This window comes from Macrobrachium nipponense, chromosome 32, assembly GCF_015104395.2.
Source record: "Macrobrachium nipponense isolate FS-2020 chromosome 32, ASM1510439v2, whole genome shotgun sequence".
NCBI classification, from domain to species: Eukaryota; Metazoa; Arthropoda; class Malacostraca; order Decapoda; family Palaemonidae; genus Macrobrachium; species Macrobrachium nipponense.
Window position 1 is genome coordinate 29,923,006 of NC_061094.1, and position 18,583 is coordinate 29,941,588.

The window sequence follows — 18,583 nt, forward strand, 5'->3', positions numbered from 1 at the left end:
GTTTTTGTCCTCAAAGGAATTACCCTTATGATCTCGTCAGGGGCTCCCTAATATACACCAATCAATGTCCAACAATTCTCCAATAATTGGTCTTGGCCAAACTAGAGCCTGTTAACACAGTGATGAAGTATAAATGGACTCAAGGCAGGAGGACTTTATCACCTTCCTTATGCAACTACAGTATCTCTCAGTCTTTCCATTCACCCTTCTAGCACAGATCTGGTAAGTGTACAAGTTGATCATGTTTGCCATTACCTTTATGCTGTCATGGAGTTTACACAAAGACATTGGTTCCTAGTTTTCCTACTTATTATTACTGTATTCATAGTGCCTTCTGTAGGTACATAGAATTTTACAGGGCTGAAGACTATGCACTTAACTTTCTTCAGTAGATCTACTGAAGAAAGTTAAGTGCAAGTCTTCAGCCTTGTAAAATTCTATGTACCTACAGAAGGCTCTTCTAAAAGGAGTCACAGAGTCAGATATTAAATTGGCATTAAGTGCATCTCTTCAGTGTCCCCATGAAGGACTCCTTTGAATGGAGAATGATGCTCAACTTGTCAAAAATCAACAAGAGGGAGTTCAACTGTTGGCCTACTTGGGAAATCATCAGAGAAGTAAGGCTTTGTGATAGCCTCCACCTGCAATAACTGGTGGTTAGAACAATACTCCTGGCTTAGGTACTTTTCTTACTTTGCATTAGATTCATGCATCAGTGGTTTATTCAGGTGAATAATTGCCCACACTATCTGTTCCTTTATCACAATAATTTAGTTCATGATGGTAACAGGAAAAATCCAAAGCATTTATTTTTTTGGAAAGCACAGTGCAGTAAATAAGAAATTATTAATTTCACGTCCTATGCAGGATGAGTTACTATAGAAATGTTGTAAAAAAATGTTTCCTTGAAACTTCTTGCTCTAATTTCAAGGATGGCATAAAAACCAATCAGATTCCAGTTTCTACATTCATATTTAATACTCTTAGTTTCACTAACTTAAAGTTACTGCTTACCTTTATATTAACAGAAGCACCCTTATCAAGCAGAGCCTTGACAATGAAGAGGTGACCCCATGCAGATGCATAATGTAGAGGTGTCTTCCCATGAGCTTCATCTACTAAGTTTGGGTCTGCACCTGCATCCAAAAGGGCTTCTGCTACCAACATGTCTCCCTGAAGAGGATTACGAAAAAAAATCTATAGCCCTTATGAATAAAAATATAGTTCAGTCAAAATACATAGTGAAAGAAAGTTAATTCAATTACTCTTTTAAAAAATCTAATTTCATTTCAATTCCATACTAATTAAAAGCCTTTTATCTCCCCTATGTTCTAACAGTTGGCAGAGCAAATGTTGTTTGAACCGAGTTAAGTATTTCAATCATTCAAACAATCATTAAAGGACACCCTTTATTGTTGTAAGATGTGAGCACCCTACCACCAGTTAGTCCCCAAATTAGATCATAAATGATTTAGCTTTTGACTACTGCAATTATAATTTAGTTATTTTGCATCAATTTAGTGTGAGAATGTACAGATAGCATCTTTAGCCATCATAAATACAAATTTGTTCAAATCAAGACAAGGCGTGATATTCATATACATACTATGTCAAACAAGCAACATCTTTGAAGGCTGTTGATCACTACAGTCACTTGGCAGATATCATAATGATAAGAATAACTTCTCTGACCCTTTTGCTTTTACATTACTCTGCAGTGCTGTGATCATTAGTGGTATTTATACACCTGCTATCATCTAGTACCAAATATGTAGAAGTTTTTTTTATGTACTAGCAGCCTACTTATTCAAATATACTTTTGGTGTGTTGTTAGTATGCTAGTTGTGTCACTGGGAAATAAACATCCCAACATTATGTAAGTGTATTGCAATCTTAATTTTTGTACTATTTCTCACTAATGCACCAGGATCATGTGCAGGCAGTCCCTGGTTACAGCAGTCTCAGTTTACATTGTTCCAACTTTACGGTGCTTGGCTCACAGCTCTGTAACCCAGTTTTATGCCATTTATTCCCATTATTATAATGATGTTCTGGTTTACGGCATATTTTAGGTTATGACGTTCCATCAAGACAGAATCCCCCCCCCCCCCCCCCCCCCCCCCCCCCCCCCCATCCCCCCCCCCCCCCCCCCCCCCCCCATTAACCCTGACTGTGTATATGTGCCAAGTAAGGCCATGCATGTCAAACTGTTAAATTATTTAGCTGTCTTTACATTACTTAACATATGCAAGATTTACCATTTGATTTTGCATTAAGTAACTTAGATAGCATGGTACGACTGAAAATTTAAGCAAGTTTTATATTTCATATATTGGATATTTTACTATGTACTATTAACCCTTAAACGTCGAGCTGGTATTTCCGAAAGTGTCTCCCGTATGCCGGCGGTGGTCGCGAGTGAGCGCCGAAGCAGAAAAAAAAGTTTTTTTTTTCAAAAAATCACAGCACGCTTAATTTTCAAGATTAAGAGTTCATTTTTGGCTCCTTTTTTGTCACTGCCTGAAGTTTATTAGGCAAACCATCAGAAATGAAAAAAATGTCATTATCATATATAAATATTAGAATATATGACAGCGCGAAAAAAAATTTTATTTCATAATAAAATTGTACACAAATCGCGCTGTGAGCAAAACGGTTAAAGCTAATGAGTTAATTATTTTTTCGTTGTATTGTACACTAAATTGCAATGATTTTGGTATACAACAAATTGTAAAATGATCAAAGCAACACAGAGAAAATATTATCACAATATGATGCATGAATTCATAACACATGGATGTAAAAAAAGCTGTTTTCAAAAATTCACCATAAATCGAAATATTGTGCTAGAGACTTCCCGTTTGTTGCAAAACGAAGGAAATTGATTGAATATTACTAGACTGTAAGTTTTGTAGCTTACAATTGCAGTTTTCGACCATTTCGGTCGAGTTAAAGTTGACCGAAGGTCGAATTTTTTCTATTTATCGTTATTTATATGAAAATATTTCAAAACTGATAAAAGCTACAACCATGGGTTGTTATTTGATGTATTCTACATGAAATTGCGCACATTTTCATACACAAAACTTTATGTAAAGGCTAATTTAAAATGGTGCAAATATTACGACAATCGGACGAAAAAATTATGATTTTTTCGGAAGAGTTACTGCGCGGACGTAAGGAAAAAGTTTATTTCATAAATTCATCACAAATCGCAATATTGTGCTAGAGACTTCCAATTTGTTGCAATATAAAGTTAAATGATTAAGTATTACTAGAATATAAGAGTTTTAGCTTACAATTGCGTTTTTTTTACCATTTCGGTCGAGTCAAAGTTGACCGAAGGTTGAAATTTTGGCACATCATTTCAAAACTGATAAAAGCTACAACCATGGGTTGTTTTTAGTTATATTCTACATGAAATTGCGCACATTTTCATAAGTAAAACCTTATGTAACAACTAATTTAAAATGGTGCAAACATTACGACAATCGGACGAAAAAATTTCTGATTTTTTCAGAAGAGTTACCGTGCGGACGTAAGGAAAAGGTTTTTTATTCATAAATTCACCATAAATCGAAATATTATGCCAGAGACTTCTAATTTGTTGCAAAATAAAGGTAAATGATTGAATATTACTAGAATGTAAGAGTTTTAGTTTACAATTGCGTTTTTGGACCATTTCGGTCGAGTCAAAGATGACCGAAGGTTGATATTTTGGCACTTATCGTTATTTATATGAAAATATTTCAAAACTGATAAAAGCTACAATCATGGGTTGTTATTAGTTGTATTCTACATGAAATTGCGCACATTTCATATATAAATCTTTATGTAACGGCTAGTACAAAACTGTGCAAACATTACGACAATCGGACAAAAAAATTTCTGATTTTTTCGGCAGTTACCGCTCGGACGTAGGAAAAAGTTTTTTTTCTAAAATTCACCATAAATCAAAATATTGCGCTAGAGACTTCCAATTTGTTGCAAAACTAAGCTAAATGATTGAGTATTACTAGAATGTAAGGGTTTTAGCTTACAATTGCGGTTTTAGACCATTTCGGTCGAGTCAAAGTTGACCAAAGGTTGAAATTTTGGCACTTATCGTTATTTATATGAAAATATTTCAAAACTGATAAAAGCTACAACCATGAGTTGTTTTTTCATGCATTCTACATGAAACTGCGCACATTTTCATATATAAAACTCTATGTAACGACTAACATAAAATGGTGCAAAAATTATGTCAAAGTGACGAAATAATTTCTGAGATGTGTCGCTGATGCCTTTTAGTGCAAGAAGAAAGAAATTCGCACTTGCGCACCTGGGTAACGATTTTAAACAAAACAACAGCTTGATCCGTGAACTCCCAGCATCCCTCAAGGTGCGTGTTTCAAAAGTTTTTGCCAAGTAGGCCTATGACTATTTTTTCGCGAATTTTTAAAAAAATCTTTGCGTCGTACATCAATTCGGCACCCAACAGACAATTTGCGTTGACGTTTAATACATCCAATCGCCGTTTAAGGGTTAAGCAGAAGGATGTTCTCCATTTTCAAGAATTAAGTACTAGTTAATCAGTCATATTTAAAATATCTTTACTTTAGTAACTTCATCTTAGTTACAGTTACAGTCTTTGTTAAATTCTAGCTCTATGGAGATAAGGTTAACCAACAATAATTTTAACATTTTTGTTTTCAACTTAGTAAAATCATCTGTGCCTTGAGGTGTTAATGTACTATAATACTACTGAACTGTGTTCGAAGGCAAAGGGTTGCAGTGAAGAGTTGGGAATTCTTAATTTGGGAAGCGGATTATAAATGGCAGAAGACTGTTTTCTGAGGCAACTGTAAACAACTCGACTAACGATAGCTTTCCCTAAAATTTTGAAAATCCTCTAATGGGTGGGTAAATGGGGTTCCCAGGCATAGCTTTCACCATTCTTAGAGAAAGAAACAGGAAACTGATAAGGTATAGTATACAGGACTAGTATGTATTGGGGTTTTGTATATGCATAGTACAGAAAAAAAGTAATAGAACAAATGTTTAAGGAATTAAATTTAGATATATGGCTCTTTGTGAACCAAAAATTAAATTATAATCTTCAAGACTACAGAAAAAAGAATGACTGCAGCATTTGGTGGGGTTAAAAAATGAGGGGCAAGGGAAGGAGGATAGCTCTTCTTATCTGGAAGATTATGGGGATGTATAAACAAAAAACAAAAATGTCTGTGTAAGGACTTTTTGGCTGAGATTGAGTGTAACATGAGACAAATCTGCAGTAGTATTGAGCACATTGCCCAATAACAGAAAATACAGATGAACAAAAAAAGGAAAATGTATGCTAGTACATTATCCAGGAAAGGAACAAAATAAGAGAGTAAAAACATTTTCCAGAGGTGATATAATTACGTCTGGCAGAGATTGGAGTCCAAAAAATGGTTTATGTACTAAATGGAAATATAGTTGACAGAGAAGAGAAAGAACAGAAGGCAGGGTTGGACTATTTAAAGTGAAAAGACTTAGACAAACTCCCATGAAAATGGGTTTTGAGAAGGCTTAACTATAAAGAATATACATGGTTTATAAACATTTATGTATATACTATGCTGGTACTTGGGAAATAAAAGAAAATTTAGGAGTGTTCATTTGTATTAGAGGGAAGTTAATCTAAAGTATATATGTACAATATAATGTCACTGAGAAAGAAGAAATGTAAGTACACTGTACCTTAAAGGCAGCTTGACATAGGACAGTATACCCATAAGGATCTCGTGTGTTTGGTGCTGCACGTCCTTTGAGCAGACTGACAACTTGAGCAACCTTTGAACTATCGACTGCTGTCACCAAAAATTCGTTCACCTGTAAAGAAAACTTCCTTGAGTCTTCTCTGACTTTTTTTTTTATTATATTGTAGTCCTGAAAAAAATAATTAATTATTAAGGATGATCAGTTAATGGGCAATCAAAGCCTAGCTCTATAAACTGAAGAGGAAAAGGATCTGTCATTCATTTTTCTTTTTTGTCATATGTACGGGTTATGACGGTCTCGGCTTACGACGTTCCGAGGTTAAGGCGCTTTTCAATTATATTCATCAGAAGTTATTCCCAGGGTTACGACATGTTCCAGGGTTACGACGCCTACAACACTGATCTGGCAGATGAAATATGACACCAAAAATGCAAAATAATCAATATTTCAAGGTTTTTTTTGATGAAAAATGCAATAAGAATGCAGTTTACATAGTTTTCAATGGTACTCCCATCCCAGTCAGGCAGGTATTAGTAATTGGCTTTATATTCCAACCTAAACTCATCCTCATATGGTTAGCCAAAAGTACATCACTTAATAATAACTTATGAAAGATTAATTACTTTAAATTGTTGTTATACATACGATTTACAGATACCAAGTAATAAACAAGATTCAATTTCTAACTAATTTATTATTTGGTTCATGGCAACTTTCTAAAAGAATATGACTATTCCATACGTAGGAGAGTCATAATCTTTCATACTTTGAAAAAAAATACTGATCTAATTTTTTTCAGTTTCGGCATATAAATCTTAACAAAATTAAGATCTTCTCATTCCTTAAGTGAGCATATGTACTACAATTCTACTTTCCTATTTTTTTCTCTCTCTCATGCTAAAGGCACTATTCAATTATATTAAATAGATAAAAAGTTTCACTGCTCCACAATATCAAAAGGGTTGTGACTTACTGTGTAAAAATAATTAATTTTGATATAACTTTGTCCTGAGTTGTAATTTCTCCACTTCCCACAACTTGCGCTGGTTTTTGTGGGGAAATAGAATTTCACATTCAAGCCACAGCACAACTGTGTGGAGGTGCAGAGAAAGTATAGTAGTTCCTACATGTTATCTTTAAATAATGATCTATATTTGATGGGCCCTTCATGGAAGAACCACTGGTGTTCTCAGAAAACCTGTAAAGTTTTAAGATACACTTGAATGTGATCTGAGAATGTACAACGAGGCTTTTCATCTTTCCAGAGCTACAAAGTCAGTGCATCTGGGAAAATGTTTCCACAGAAAAAACTATATTTTATTAGTCTTTCTAAAAAATATTGTAATGTTGAAAAAACTGCATCTACTATATATACATAAAGACAACTTTGTAGAATCCCACGGTTTTCTCTAAATTAATTTACTTTTGTTATTTCAATGAAAATTCTTTTGAAGAGATGGAACAACCCATTTCATTGCATTCCAGCTATTCTAATTAGCAGTCTAGTTTTCATTACACTACAGTTGGATGACAGTGATATATATGTAATGATTACATAATAAAAATATGGAATGTTAGTCCATATATATAAAAGACTAAAACTAAAGAGGTCAACCAGATTGCTTGCAGGAATGTGATCAGACTAGAGACGCTAAAGATGACGTATACAATAAAGTATGTAGGCTAAGTTGACATGCCGTCATCTGTGGTCATTCATTTGTTTTGAAACATTAGTCCAAGCTCCCTGCTTGAGACAACTACCGCGACCTATAATTCAAACGGCCTACGTGATCTGTAGTGTGTCTCATTGTATGTATGTTCATATGTTCGAGCTACTGTCTGTTCCTTTATGACTGGTAACCGAGATGGTAGTAGGGCAGAATAGAGTTAGCTATCGTCATTAGAAGACCTGTATCTCTTTACCTAAGCTTTATCATGTAGAGAGAATAGAATTAGCCATCATCATTGGCAGAAGCGATCAAGCTATCGTCATTAGAAGACTTGTACAATCATACCTGATCTTCACCATGTAAACTCAGAAGAATATATATATTTTTATATTTCGTGTTTCCTACAAGAACCTCACATCATTGCCGAATCATCATGAGTTTAACACATCGTCGTCATAACCAAAGAAGATAATACCGACTTCGTAAGTGATCTACAAACCCCAAGACACTCCATTGAATATGGAAGTGCAATACCAACCGACTTAGCATAAGATTATCGCAAGTCTAACATTACCTCATAGGGCGCCTTATTATACAAGGCAACAGCCCTAAAAGTGGTGGCAGCGTACCAGAAGAACTCTACAACATCCTACGAAGAAAAACCAGAATAATAAATCATGTATCATAAGAAGTCAACGACGACGGAAGCAGCAGATTCTTCAAGCAACCTAGTATCATCGTTTAGTGAGCGACTTCAGAAAACAACAAGAACTCTTCAACGATGACGAAAGCAAGAGATTCTTCAAACAAAAAACAAAACCGACGTGTCCTTTTCCTACGGCAACGCAAGCTTTGTCTCTCATTAGAATCATTCAAGAAAACATCGTTAGTGACCGTTTCCGGCACTTTAAGAAACAAACCGAACACGTCTGCAGCATCGGATCTTCAAGGGATCGAATCATCGAAACAACGCACACAGGGGAAAGCTCAAGCCAAAAAACCAGGTCGTCCGCTAAATAGAGAAGGAGGGCCAAGGGCACATCGTTATCGGAACACCGTGACTTCCCACAAAAGCAAGCTAAGTACAATTTTTTATTCATTTGGAGTAACTTTGAGTGTTTCCTTTACAGGTCGAATTTCGCTATTCCTGTGGCTGAAGTTACGAGGCATTCTTAATCTTACTTTTTTACAGAAATTATCTACATCATTGAGATTTCGCTACTGCGAGTTTTTATCTTTGAGTGTCTGTTTCCAGAAGTTCTACTGAAATATCATAATCATATACTTTGTTAATTTTATCATTTTAGGTGATTATTAATCCCTTACGTAACAAATCATATTAAACAGTGAATATGCGTTTACGCAGTGGACGTCTGTATTTATACAGATGCATGGATAGGGTCGTTAGGCACCGTAGTGATTAGAAAACACACAAAAACAAGTGGAACACCCGTACAAATCTAGATAAATTAGAGGTAACACTATTTCGGGTCATGACAATAAATGCTCCTTTGCAAGTCCCGATCGCAGTTTTAGCCTTGAGTTTGAGTTATATAAAATATCGAACCTCAATGACTCAACTTAACTTTAAAAAATACGGCTGGATTGCAAGGAATAACATGTCTGTAAAAAACTTTCATTAGGCTAAATGCGCTGACCAGGATCCCTCACTATTTCAAATTTTAGCAAAGAATGAAGTAAACAACAGCAAGTACACGATAACGCAGTAGAGATAACTTATTTTAATAGTAATCGCTCAATTCTTTATAGTTCGTCATTCATATGTTCGTTGTTTTATACGTAACTAGCAGCAACATAATGCTAAAAACATACAATACGTTGTCGATGGTAATAAAGAGAAGGATCCTAATTATTACAAAAAGAAATAGGTAAACAGTAGCCGTTTCAGAAACAAACAAATTGTGCTTAAGCACTTGGGTATTGTGTCATCCAGTCAAGCGGTCAGGGTCAGTTAAATCTGCCGAGTGTTCAAAGCATAGCAAATTCCACGCAATAAGCGACTCTAGCAGAGTGGGGAGAGCAATGTTGAAAAAATTAAAAAGGAATTTCCCTATGCATCACACGACCGTATCAAGTAATCAGAGCAGGTTCTCGTTTTTTTTTTAATACCTAAGTTATTATAAGTAGTGGTGGATTAAGCCCAACTGTACGCGCCGTAAAAATAGAATATCTTGTTTTATTCCTTTAGTACACGTAATATCCTGTATTTACGGACTCACCGTCTGTTGTTCGAACTTCCCTAATGAGAAGTCTGGATAAGCGAGCGCTTACAGATACCTCTATAGTTATAAAAAACATTGATCTGTATCTATCCTCCTGCAAAATAAGGCGGTTTATCAAAGGAAAATCATATAAACCTTCAAACATATTAAAATCCGTTTGAACAAAAAAGAGACAGTTAATCAAATAATAACTTATATAGAGGAACTATACATTTGTCTCATAAATCGTAACATTGTTCAAATGACCCAACAGAATTCTCCCAGAACCGCAGTCGCAGTTTGCACGCAAAATCTCGAGAAGCATGCACCCTCGAATGTCTTAGTGCGTGTAAAAAGACTTTGCTGGGAAATGAAATTTTAATCCTTCCCGACACTCTGAAATATAACTATTTCCGCGAACAAAGCCCCAGACACGGTTGACTCGCAGCAACAAGTTAATCTAGTAATCCACAAAACCTATACATATAAATATCGCATTTTTTTTTTATTGTTGCTAATTTTTAATCCCGCCCAACCAGTTGTAGATGAATCTCTCATACTCTATCTAAAGTAATATCCGTAAAGTCATTCAAGCAGAGGTGATTCAGCAAAAAATTTTTTTATCTTTTATCTGAATACCAGGAAGTTTCTCCACTAGCGAGTGATCTCTGGGGAAAAATCGGATGTAATTTAACACAAAATACGGTCTAAGGACAAACATAAAGCTATATACGTACCTTCGTATACTCTCAATGAAATTTCAAAATAGAGATAAATGACGAAGTTGAAAAATGTTAGTAATAGGAGTCATTAGGAAATCAAATAAGCCCATATAATTTTTCCCTCAAACGTCATGCCATAAAAGATCGGACTTGGCGTATCTGCGTAGATTTCTGTTGCTTAAACAAGGAAACGACTCCCGATAGTTTCCAGTGCCATGTACCGACAACATCTTATCTCTGTTAGGTTAGAATAAATTTTTCACCAGCTTGGACTTACTTGAAGGCTTTTACCAGATACCATTACCTAAGTGATTGTACCTCATACACCGTTTTCAGCACACTCAGGGGACATTATCAATTTTTATGTATGCCTCCGGCTTACGTTGCGCCCCAATTACAATATAGTGTTTGGAGACTTTTAGGGGATACCCAACATGCCTAATGGTTGGTCTTGTAATCTTTACTAATACCTTAGAAGTACATTCACATAAAGTAGAGCTAGTGCTACAGAGACAAAGACAAATAATCTAATAGTAAAATATCTAAATATGAGTTTTTTAAAACCGAACATGTTTATCTAGGTTTTATGTGTCTAGTCAAGGTCTAAAGTAGTCCATGGAAAGGGGGATACAGCACTTTTGCGCCGTAGTGGGTATTACAATCGGATGTAAATATGTAACTCTTCAATCATAACAGCTCCTTTAACAGATCTTACGAAGAAGGGCGTAGATTTATTATGGTCTAAAAAGCATCAACAGGCGTTCGATATCTTAAAAGCGGAATAATGCAGCTCACCTAACTTAAAAATCCCTGATTTAAATAAGGATTTTTTTTTTTATTGCAACAGACGCCTCAGACCAAGGGGTAACAGGGGTACTACTTCAGTAATATGATAAACAGTTCTTCCCTATAGCTTTTTATTCACGTAAACCAAGCCCTCTGAAAGTAAATATGCAGTAATAGGCATGGAAGGGCTAGGTATCGTTAACTCACTAGTTTAAGTTCATAATCTACGGCTATCCTGTTAAAATCCTTACTGACCATGTCATTTACCGAGTTTTTTCAAAGGCTTTAATCACAGTCCAAAAGGAACTCGGTGACAAATGATCATTCAGGTCTTTGGAGCCAAGATAAGATATCTACCTGGGAAAGCAATTATCATAGCTGACGCATTATCCCGCAATCCCGCACCATACTGCAAAGAACCATTAATTAGACTAAAAGATATAGAAACATCCGTGCCTATTGTTAAAACCGTATCTAAACAAGAAAATTCCTTAACCCAAGAGATCGCGAGCATTGAATATCTGGGTCGGAGCGCCGAACTGTTACAAACTGAACAAAGCAAGAGTCAACAGCGATAAACAAAACAATAAACACTTCGAACTAAAACAGGGTCAGCAGCAATAAACAAAACAATAAACACTTCGAACGGAAACAGGGTCAGCGGCTAAGCAAAAAACAATAAACACTTCGGGCAGAAACCCTAAAGCAAAAGTATATTTAAAGTATGTGTATCAGAATTATGTAATCAAATGTAATATTATATGTAGGTCCGTGACGAGGAAAACCCAAAGAACACAGCAGGTGACTAATGACCAAATAGTAGTAATAATCTCTTTCATACCAATCGTCCTAAACTGGTTGCATTCCGTCCAGGGTTCTCTATTATGTCACAGAAAGCCAAATCACTGTTTTACTGGCCTACGATGCTTACAGATATAAAAAAGCACATAACTAATTGTAACATGTGTCATGAAAAACAAGGGATACACTAAGACACCTAGTCAGTTTAGGGGCCGCTATCCTGTGCCAAATCAATCCTTGAAAGAATATACGTAGAATTATTAACAGAATTACGAGTCTGACAGAGGGAATAAACACTTCTTAGTGTTAATAGTTCTTTGACACGTTATATAGAATTAATAACACTAAAAACAAACAACGCAAGTTGAGTGCGTTAGGAATATTTATGAGTGCTAAATCAGTAAACATGGAATTCACAACACATAATAATCTGTGACTCGGGTGGTGTAAATCAATAATAATCTCCATAACTCCTTGTGTGAATTCCTATCCATTAAGAAAAACCAATAATATATCACCCAGTCAATCGGTTTGGTAGAATAAGAGATAAATAAGAAAGTGTCAATGTCTTACGAGTTACAACTCGTGATATTGGATTCGAACTGGATTATAGCGGTTCTCGCGGTTTTTAAATACCTTATCATTCATATCTTGTATAGAATTGATACCGCAAGTAGCCTTATACGGTACGCCGCTAGAACACTTTTCCACATATTCAAGCCAACCATTGATTTATCAAATATATATAAAAAAAATATATAAATAAATAAATATATAATAAATATGGATACAAGTGGAGTCAATATAATACACTCCGCAAGAAGTCGGAAGGGTTACAAATTATAACAAAAAAGGAAATCACAATAAAATCAATAAGCAAAACGTAACCATAGGTTAATTAAATATCCAAATATATATGCGTAAAGATTTGAACTCTAACTTAACGCTTTAGTAATGACAAATAAGCTAAAAGTTCAAACACATATCAAAACCTACTGACATATTGTCTGTCCCGGTGATTTATATTCGTAGTCAAAAAAATAAATAAATGAATAAATAAATAAAATGAAATAAAATAAAAGAGATTCTAAAGTCAGGAAGTCTAGAAGTGAAAATGTATATCTATGGAATAATCCTATATGAATCTTATACAGGGCTAATAATATATATAGAATTTGTATGGAAACCTTTTTCATTAGTTTGAATAAGGAATATTTAATTTAACATAATTACATTTATTTACAATCATGCAGATTTCCAACATGAAACTAATATATTGTTCAATTTTGGTACTGTTTATTTTTTTTCAGACATTCTTCTCATGTGGGTGGAGAATTAAAACAAAAAATATCATTTGAAAATACTAAAGTCGTATCTCTTACAGCAAGTAACGTAACTCTTAAGCTGGTGACGACGTATCAGCATTGTTTCCATTATACCTCAAATATCTGCTTGCACAGGCTTCATCTGTGTGTGCCGTCTCGCGCTTGCAAAGCAGGTTGACTGGAGAAAGGAATGCTTAGCTCATGAACTTCACATGTGGTTCATGGGTCACGATGACATGACATATTCTTATCCGTGTGTGCAATGCAATTAGTTAAGGATTGCAATCGTTTTAAAATTAATAAACAAAATAAGCAAATAGAATTTCTATAACAACAAATGAATCAATTTTTTCTGAACCTCATAGGGACATTTAGAAGTATTCAAGTTTTTCCTAAAAAATTTTTTTTTGTATATGAAAAATTTACTTGCAACATTATATAGAAATTAGTTACATAGTGGGTTCTTTCGTTGCATCTCTAGCCTATTAATAAAGTTTTAAAAATTAACCTCAGAGGATGCGCGCGAGAAATTTGAATATGAAACCTTTTTTAGGGGCACATAGGATCGGATAGTATCACAGCTTAATTTCAGTTAGCATAGAGAAATACAGAATCATGATTAATATTCTCTTTGACTCTTATGTTGCCTGGCAATCTTACAATAGCTCCCCCCCGTTTCACCGTTTTCACTTTTCTTTTTCTAGTAATTTACTACCAGTAATATAGAATTTTCTTTGGGATTCGTATTGATATCTGTTTATTTTTTGTTTTATAATATAGGATATTTTTACAAGTCATCATAGACCTGGATAGGTTCACTCATTGTTAATGCCATGGATAAAAAAGTTTGTAGAGCTGACTCTTTTGAATTCCACAAATATCAGCGAATTCATGTGGGTTAAGTCTGGTTCTAAATGGCTTTCTCCCCCCCCTGTATTTGGATGTCGTCTGAATTTACTTTGCCCTTGTGACAAGTATAATTTCACTTGCAGGCTGATTAATGGAACCTACTTACAGTATCCTGCAGTACGAGAGTTTCACATCGCAACTTCAAAAATCGTTAGTTCGCTGCGGACGACGGCAGTCGAGTAACAACCGCCTACAATGTGAAAGGAATAAACATCATCATAGATTTTTCTTCGACCGACACCGTATCCCGTCGTTAATCTCGTTTTAATGCGGAATGCTCCGGCGGCTGTCGGAAATCGACCACAAAAGGGACATACTTCCGACAATTACGACCCGAAGGATAATCAACTCTACTTTGCTGGCGAAGGACTCGTGCTGGGGGTGATTTTATTCATCGCGAACGTATTCATGTGGCTTAGGATGCAGAGAACAAGTATGAGCGCAAAACAGAACGTTGGACCCCGCCCAGGCAATTTTCCCCTTGTTTTAACCATTTGGAAATGGCCGTTTCATTTGGCTATAGGTGGTTGTCTGGAACTGTGTAATGGACGAAAAGTTGTTCGAACGCTAGTTAAATGTGTAGTAGTATAACCTCGGTCATGTATCCTATATATAAAGTATAGTATCCTATATATAAATGATCATAAATAACATAATCAAAATATATTTTTTGCGTGTACGCACTAGGAATCTATATATAAATGATCATAAATAACAGAATCGAAATATATCTTTGCGTGTACGCAATAGGAATCTATTTAAAGTGCACATATATTAATCATAATTATATGAATCCATATACATATGTATAAAACACTCAGGTAGCCTATAATCAATCTGTTACCTTTTATCTTACCAATAACTGCAGATATATAACAGTTAGCATAAAAATCAACGAATCAATCAGCATAAACATTAATAATTTTATCAATTCATATATGAAATTTTTATCAGTTAAAATATGATTTTTATCATGTTAATCTTTGTTCTATGCAATTATCAGAGTACATTAGTATTTTCTGTAGTATATGTATCTTAATAAGATGAAGTGAAAAACTGTATATATATCACGTGATCACCAATATCATAATGTTTATATCTTTTTTACTTGAATCTGTATTGTGTACACCATGAATTTTTCTTTTACTTATAAGTATTTTCTATTTATCTATATATATATTCACATAGTGTCTGTATCACACTCCTATAAGTCAAATCCAAGTCAAGTTTGAGTAATATTCAGTAGTTGGTTTGGTAGCTGACCGGAGCTTTTATGTAATGATACATAATAAAAAATATGGAATGTAGTCCATATATATAAAAGACTAAACTAAAGAGGTCAACCAGATTGCTTGCAGGAATGTGATCAGACTAGAGACGCTAAAGATGGACGTTATACAATAAAGTATGTAGGCTAAGTTGACATGCCGTCATCTGTGGTCATTCATTTGTTTTGAAACATTAGTCCAAGCTCCCTGCTTGAGATAACTACCGCGACCTATAATTCAAACGGCCTACGTGATCTGTAGTGTGTCTCATTGTATGTATGTTCATATGTTCGAGCTACTATCTGTTCCTTTATGACTGGTAACCGAGATGGTAGTAGGGCAGAATAGAGTTAACTATCGTCATTAGAAGACTTGTATCTCTTTACCTAAGCTTTATCATGTAGAGAGAATAGAATTAGCCATCATCATTGGCAGAAGCGATCAAGCTATCGTCATTAGAAGACTTGTACAATCATACCTGATCTTCACCATGTAAACTCAGAAGAATATATATTTTTATACTTCGTGTTTCCTACAAGAACCTCACATCATTGCCGAATCATCATGAGTTTAACACATCATCGTCATAACCAAAGAAGATAATACCGACTTCGTAAGTGATCTACAAACCCCAAGACACTCCATTGAATATGGAAGTGCAATACCAACCGACTTAGCGTAAGATTATCGCAAGTCTAACATTACCTCATAGGGCGCCTTATTATACAAGGCAACAGCCCTAAAATATATTATATATATATATATATATATATATCTATATATATAGATATATATATATATATATATTATATATATATATATCCATCAATGAAGGGAAGAGGACACACACAGATGTACATGCTGTCTTTATTGCAACGTTTCGTAATTATCAAGTTAACTTACATCATCAGGCTGTTAAAATGAAAAATAAATTTCCTAGTAAAATTGTAAAAACAAAACTAAGTATTAAAAATTCAGAAATGCAAAAGTTAAAAAAGTTATTCTTACAAGTGTACAAAATATACACATTAAAATTACCAATTTTTAATGGTAAATTATTTAAACAAGTAGAGGGCATGGCCATGGGTTCTCCTCTCGGCCCTACATTTGCCAATATCTTCATGTGCTCCATGGAGGAGCAAATGCTCGATAATTGCCCATTAAGATTTCTACCCCTTTTTTATTCCAGGTTTGTTGACGATACGTCGGCCTCTTTAAAAGTGAATATGAAGCTGACCTCTTCGTAGAATATGCCAATGCAATACATCCGAGCATAAAGTTTACGATCGAAAAAGAGGCGAACGACCGTCTACCATTCCGGACGTTTTAGTTTTCGAGAGAAAACGACTGTTTTAATACCACGATTTTTAGGAAGAAAACTTTTACTGGACTTGGTACCAACTTTTATAGCTCCTGTTTTATGAATTTTAAGTCCAACTCTGTTTCTACCCTTCTCCACCGAGCACTTGTCCTTACGTCGAACTGGGTCCTTTTCCATAACGAGATAACATTTTTAATTAACTTTTTTAACAATAACTGTTTCCCTACTAAGCTAATTTATAGGAAATTAGATCACCTACTGAAAAAACATTTCATTATTAAACCAAAAGTTTTAACTGTTCCTAAATGAAGTTCTATGCATGCTTTCCATTTACTCATGACATTAAATTTCACAAAAAGTTCACAGAAATCATTCAGGAACATTTTCATGCCATAAACATAAAATTAATCCCTAAGAACCCTTTCACCATCGGTTCCCTCTTTACCTCGAAGGAGCGATTATCACCTTATATGTCCTCTGGTGTTATTTATAAATATACTTGCCTGAATGTCAAACAGGGACCTATGTGGGATCCACCAGCAGACTCCTTAAGGTGCGTATCGATCTCATCGTGGCATAAGCTTCCGTACTGGCAGCAGGATTGCAAACCCAGAACACTCCAATATTAGAAATCACTCCAAAATATGTAAAACATATATCGATAATAAAGACTTCAGTATTTTAGGCCATACCACCAACCCGCACGACCTTGTTATTCTAGAATCGCTCTTAATTAAACAACTTGTTCCGTCGTTGAATACCCATACGTCTTCCTCCCCTCTGTATTTGTCTTGACTTGTGTTGTTTATTTATGTTTTTATGTTTACGTTTTAGTTTAACGCTGTCACTCCTCTAGGTCGGTCCTTAACTTCTTTGTTCTGTAACTGCTTTCAATCTTTTGTCAATTTTGCTTATTTTATGTTTCATTTATCTTTCATTTTAATGTATGTCCTTTTAAATAATTTAACTTCCTTAATTTTAATGTGTATATTTTGTACACTTGTAAGAATAACTTTTTTAACTTTTGCATTTCTGATATTTAATACTTAGTTTTGTTTTTACAATTTTACTAGGAAATTTATTTTTCATTTTAACAGCCTGATGATGTAATTAACTTGATAATTACGAAACGTTGCAATAAAGACAGCATGTACATCTGTGTGTGTCCTCTTCCCTTCATTGATGGTTATTAATACGGATTGACTCCTGACTCCTGGCACTAAGCTATATATATATATATATATATATATATATATATATATATATAATATATATATATATATATATATATATAAATATTATATATAATATATATATATGTATATATATATATATATTATATATATATATATATATATATATATATATGAAAGATGTACACGTATACACTAGTTTATAAACGATCACCAGTCTTCCTATTTTCAACGAATTCAATATGCACCATAAGAATTGCTCTACTACCAGAAAAAACATGCTTCATTGTAGTAAGCATTATGACATTTTGAAGCATATTCAGCTTGACAATACAATGCATTATGGCTTATAACAGTAATAAAGTTCATAACTTTATGCACATTTGGAAAAATAAGAATTGGTGATTAATGAAGTGAAACTTAGCACTTTCTATGCAGTATTAAGTTAATATTGAACATGTTGCAGTCAGAGATGTGTCACCGCTAATGCTTTGTCAAGGACAGCTTAATTTTCATTATTAAGTGTGTGTTAAATAAGAGTTATCACTGTAATTCAAACTTTCCTCGTTTAGTGGGGGAGGAGTTGCAAACTTTCATTGTTTAGAGGCAGAGGAGTTG

The 18,583-nt window shown here is 34.5% G+C and overlaps 1 protein-coding gene across 1 annotated transcript in view; it reads right to left on the reverse strand.

Moving 5' to 3' along the window:
- Positions 1–933: 933 nt before the first annotated feature.
- LOC135207106 (ankyrin-1-like) overlaps positions 934–18,583 on the reverse strand; it is a 44,795-nt gene continuing 27,145 nt past the window's right edge. The window contains exons 4-5 of the mRNA XM_064238708.1: positions 5,728–5,859; positions 934–1,173 (exon numbers count right to left, since the gene is read on the reverse strand). Of these exons, the coding sequence (XP_064094778.1) occupies positions 949–1,173; positions 5,728–5,859 (357 nt within the window). The 3' untranslated portion in view covers positions 934–948. The remainder of the gene's footprint in view (positions 1,174–5,727; positions 5,860–18,583) is intronic.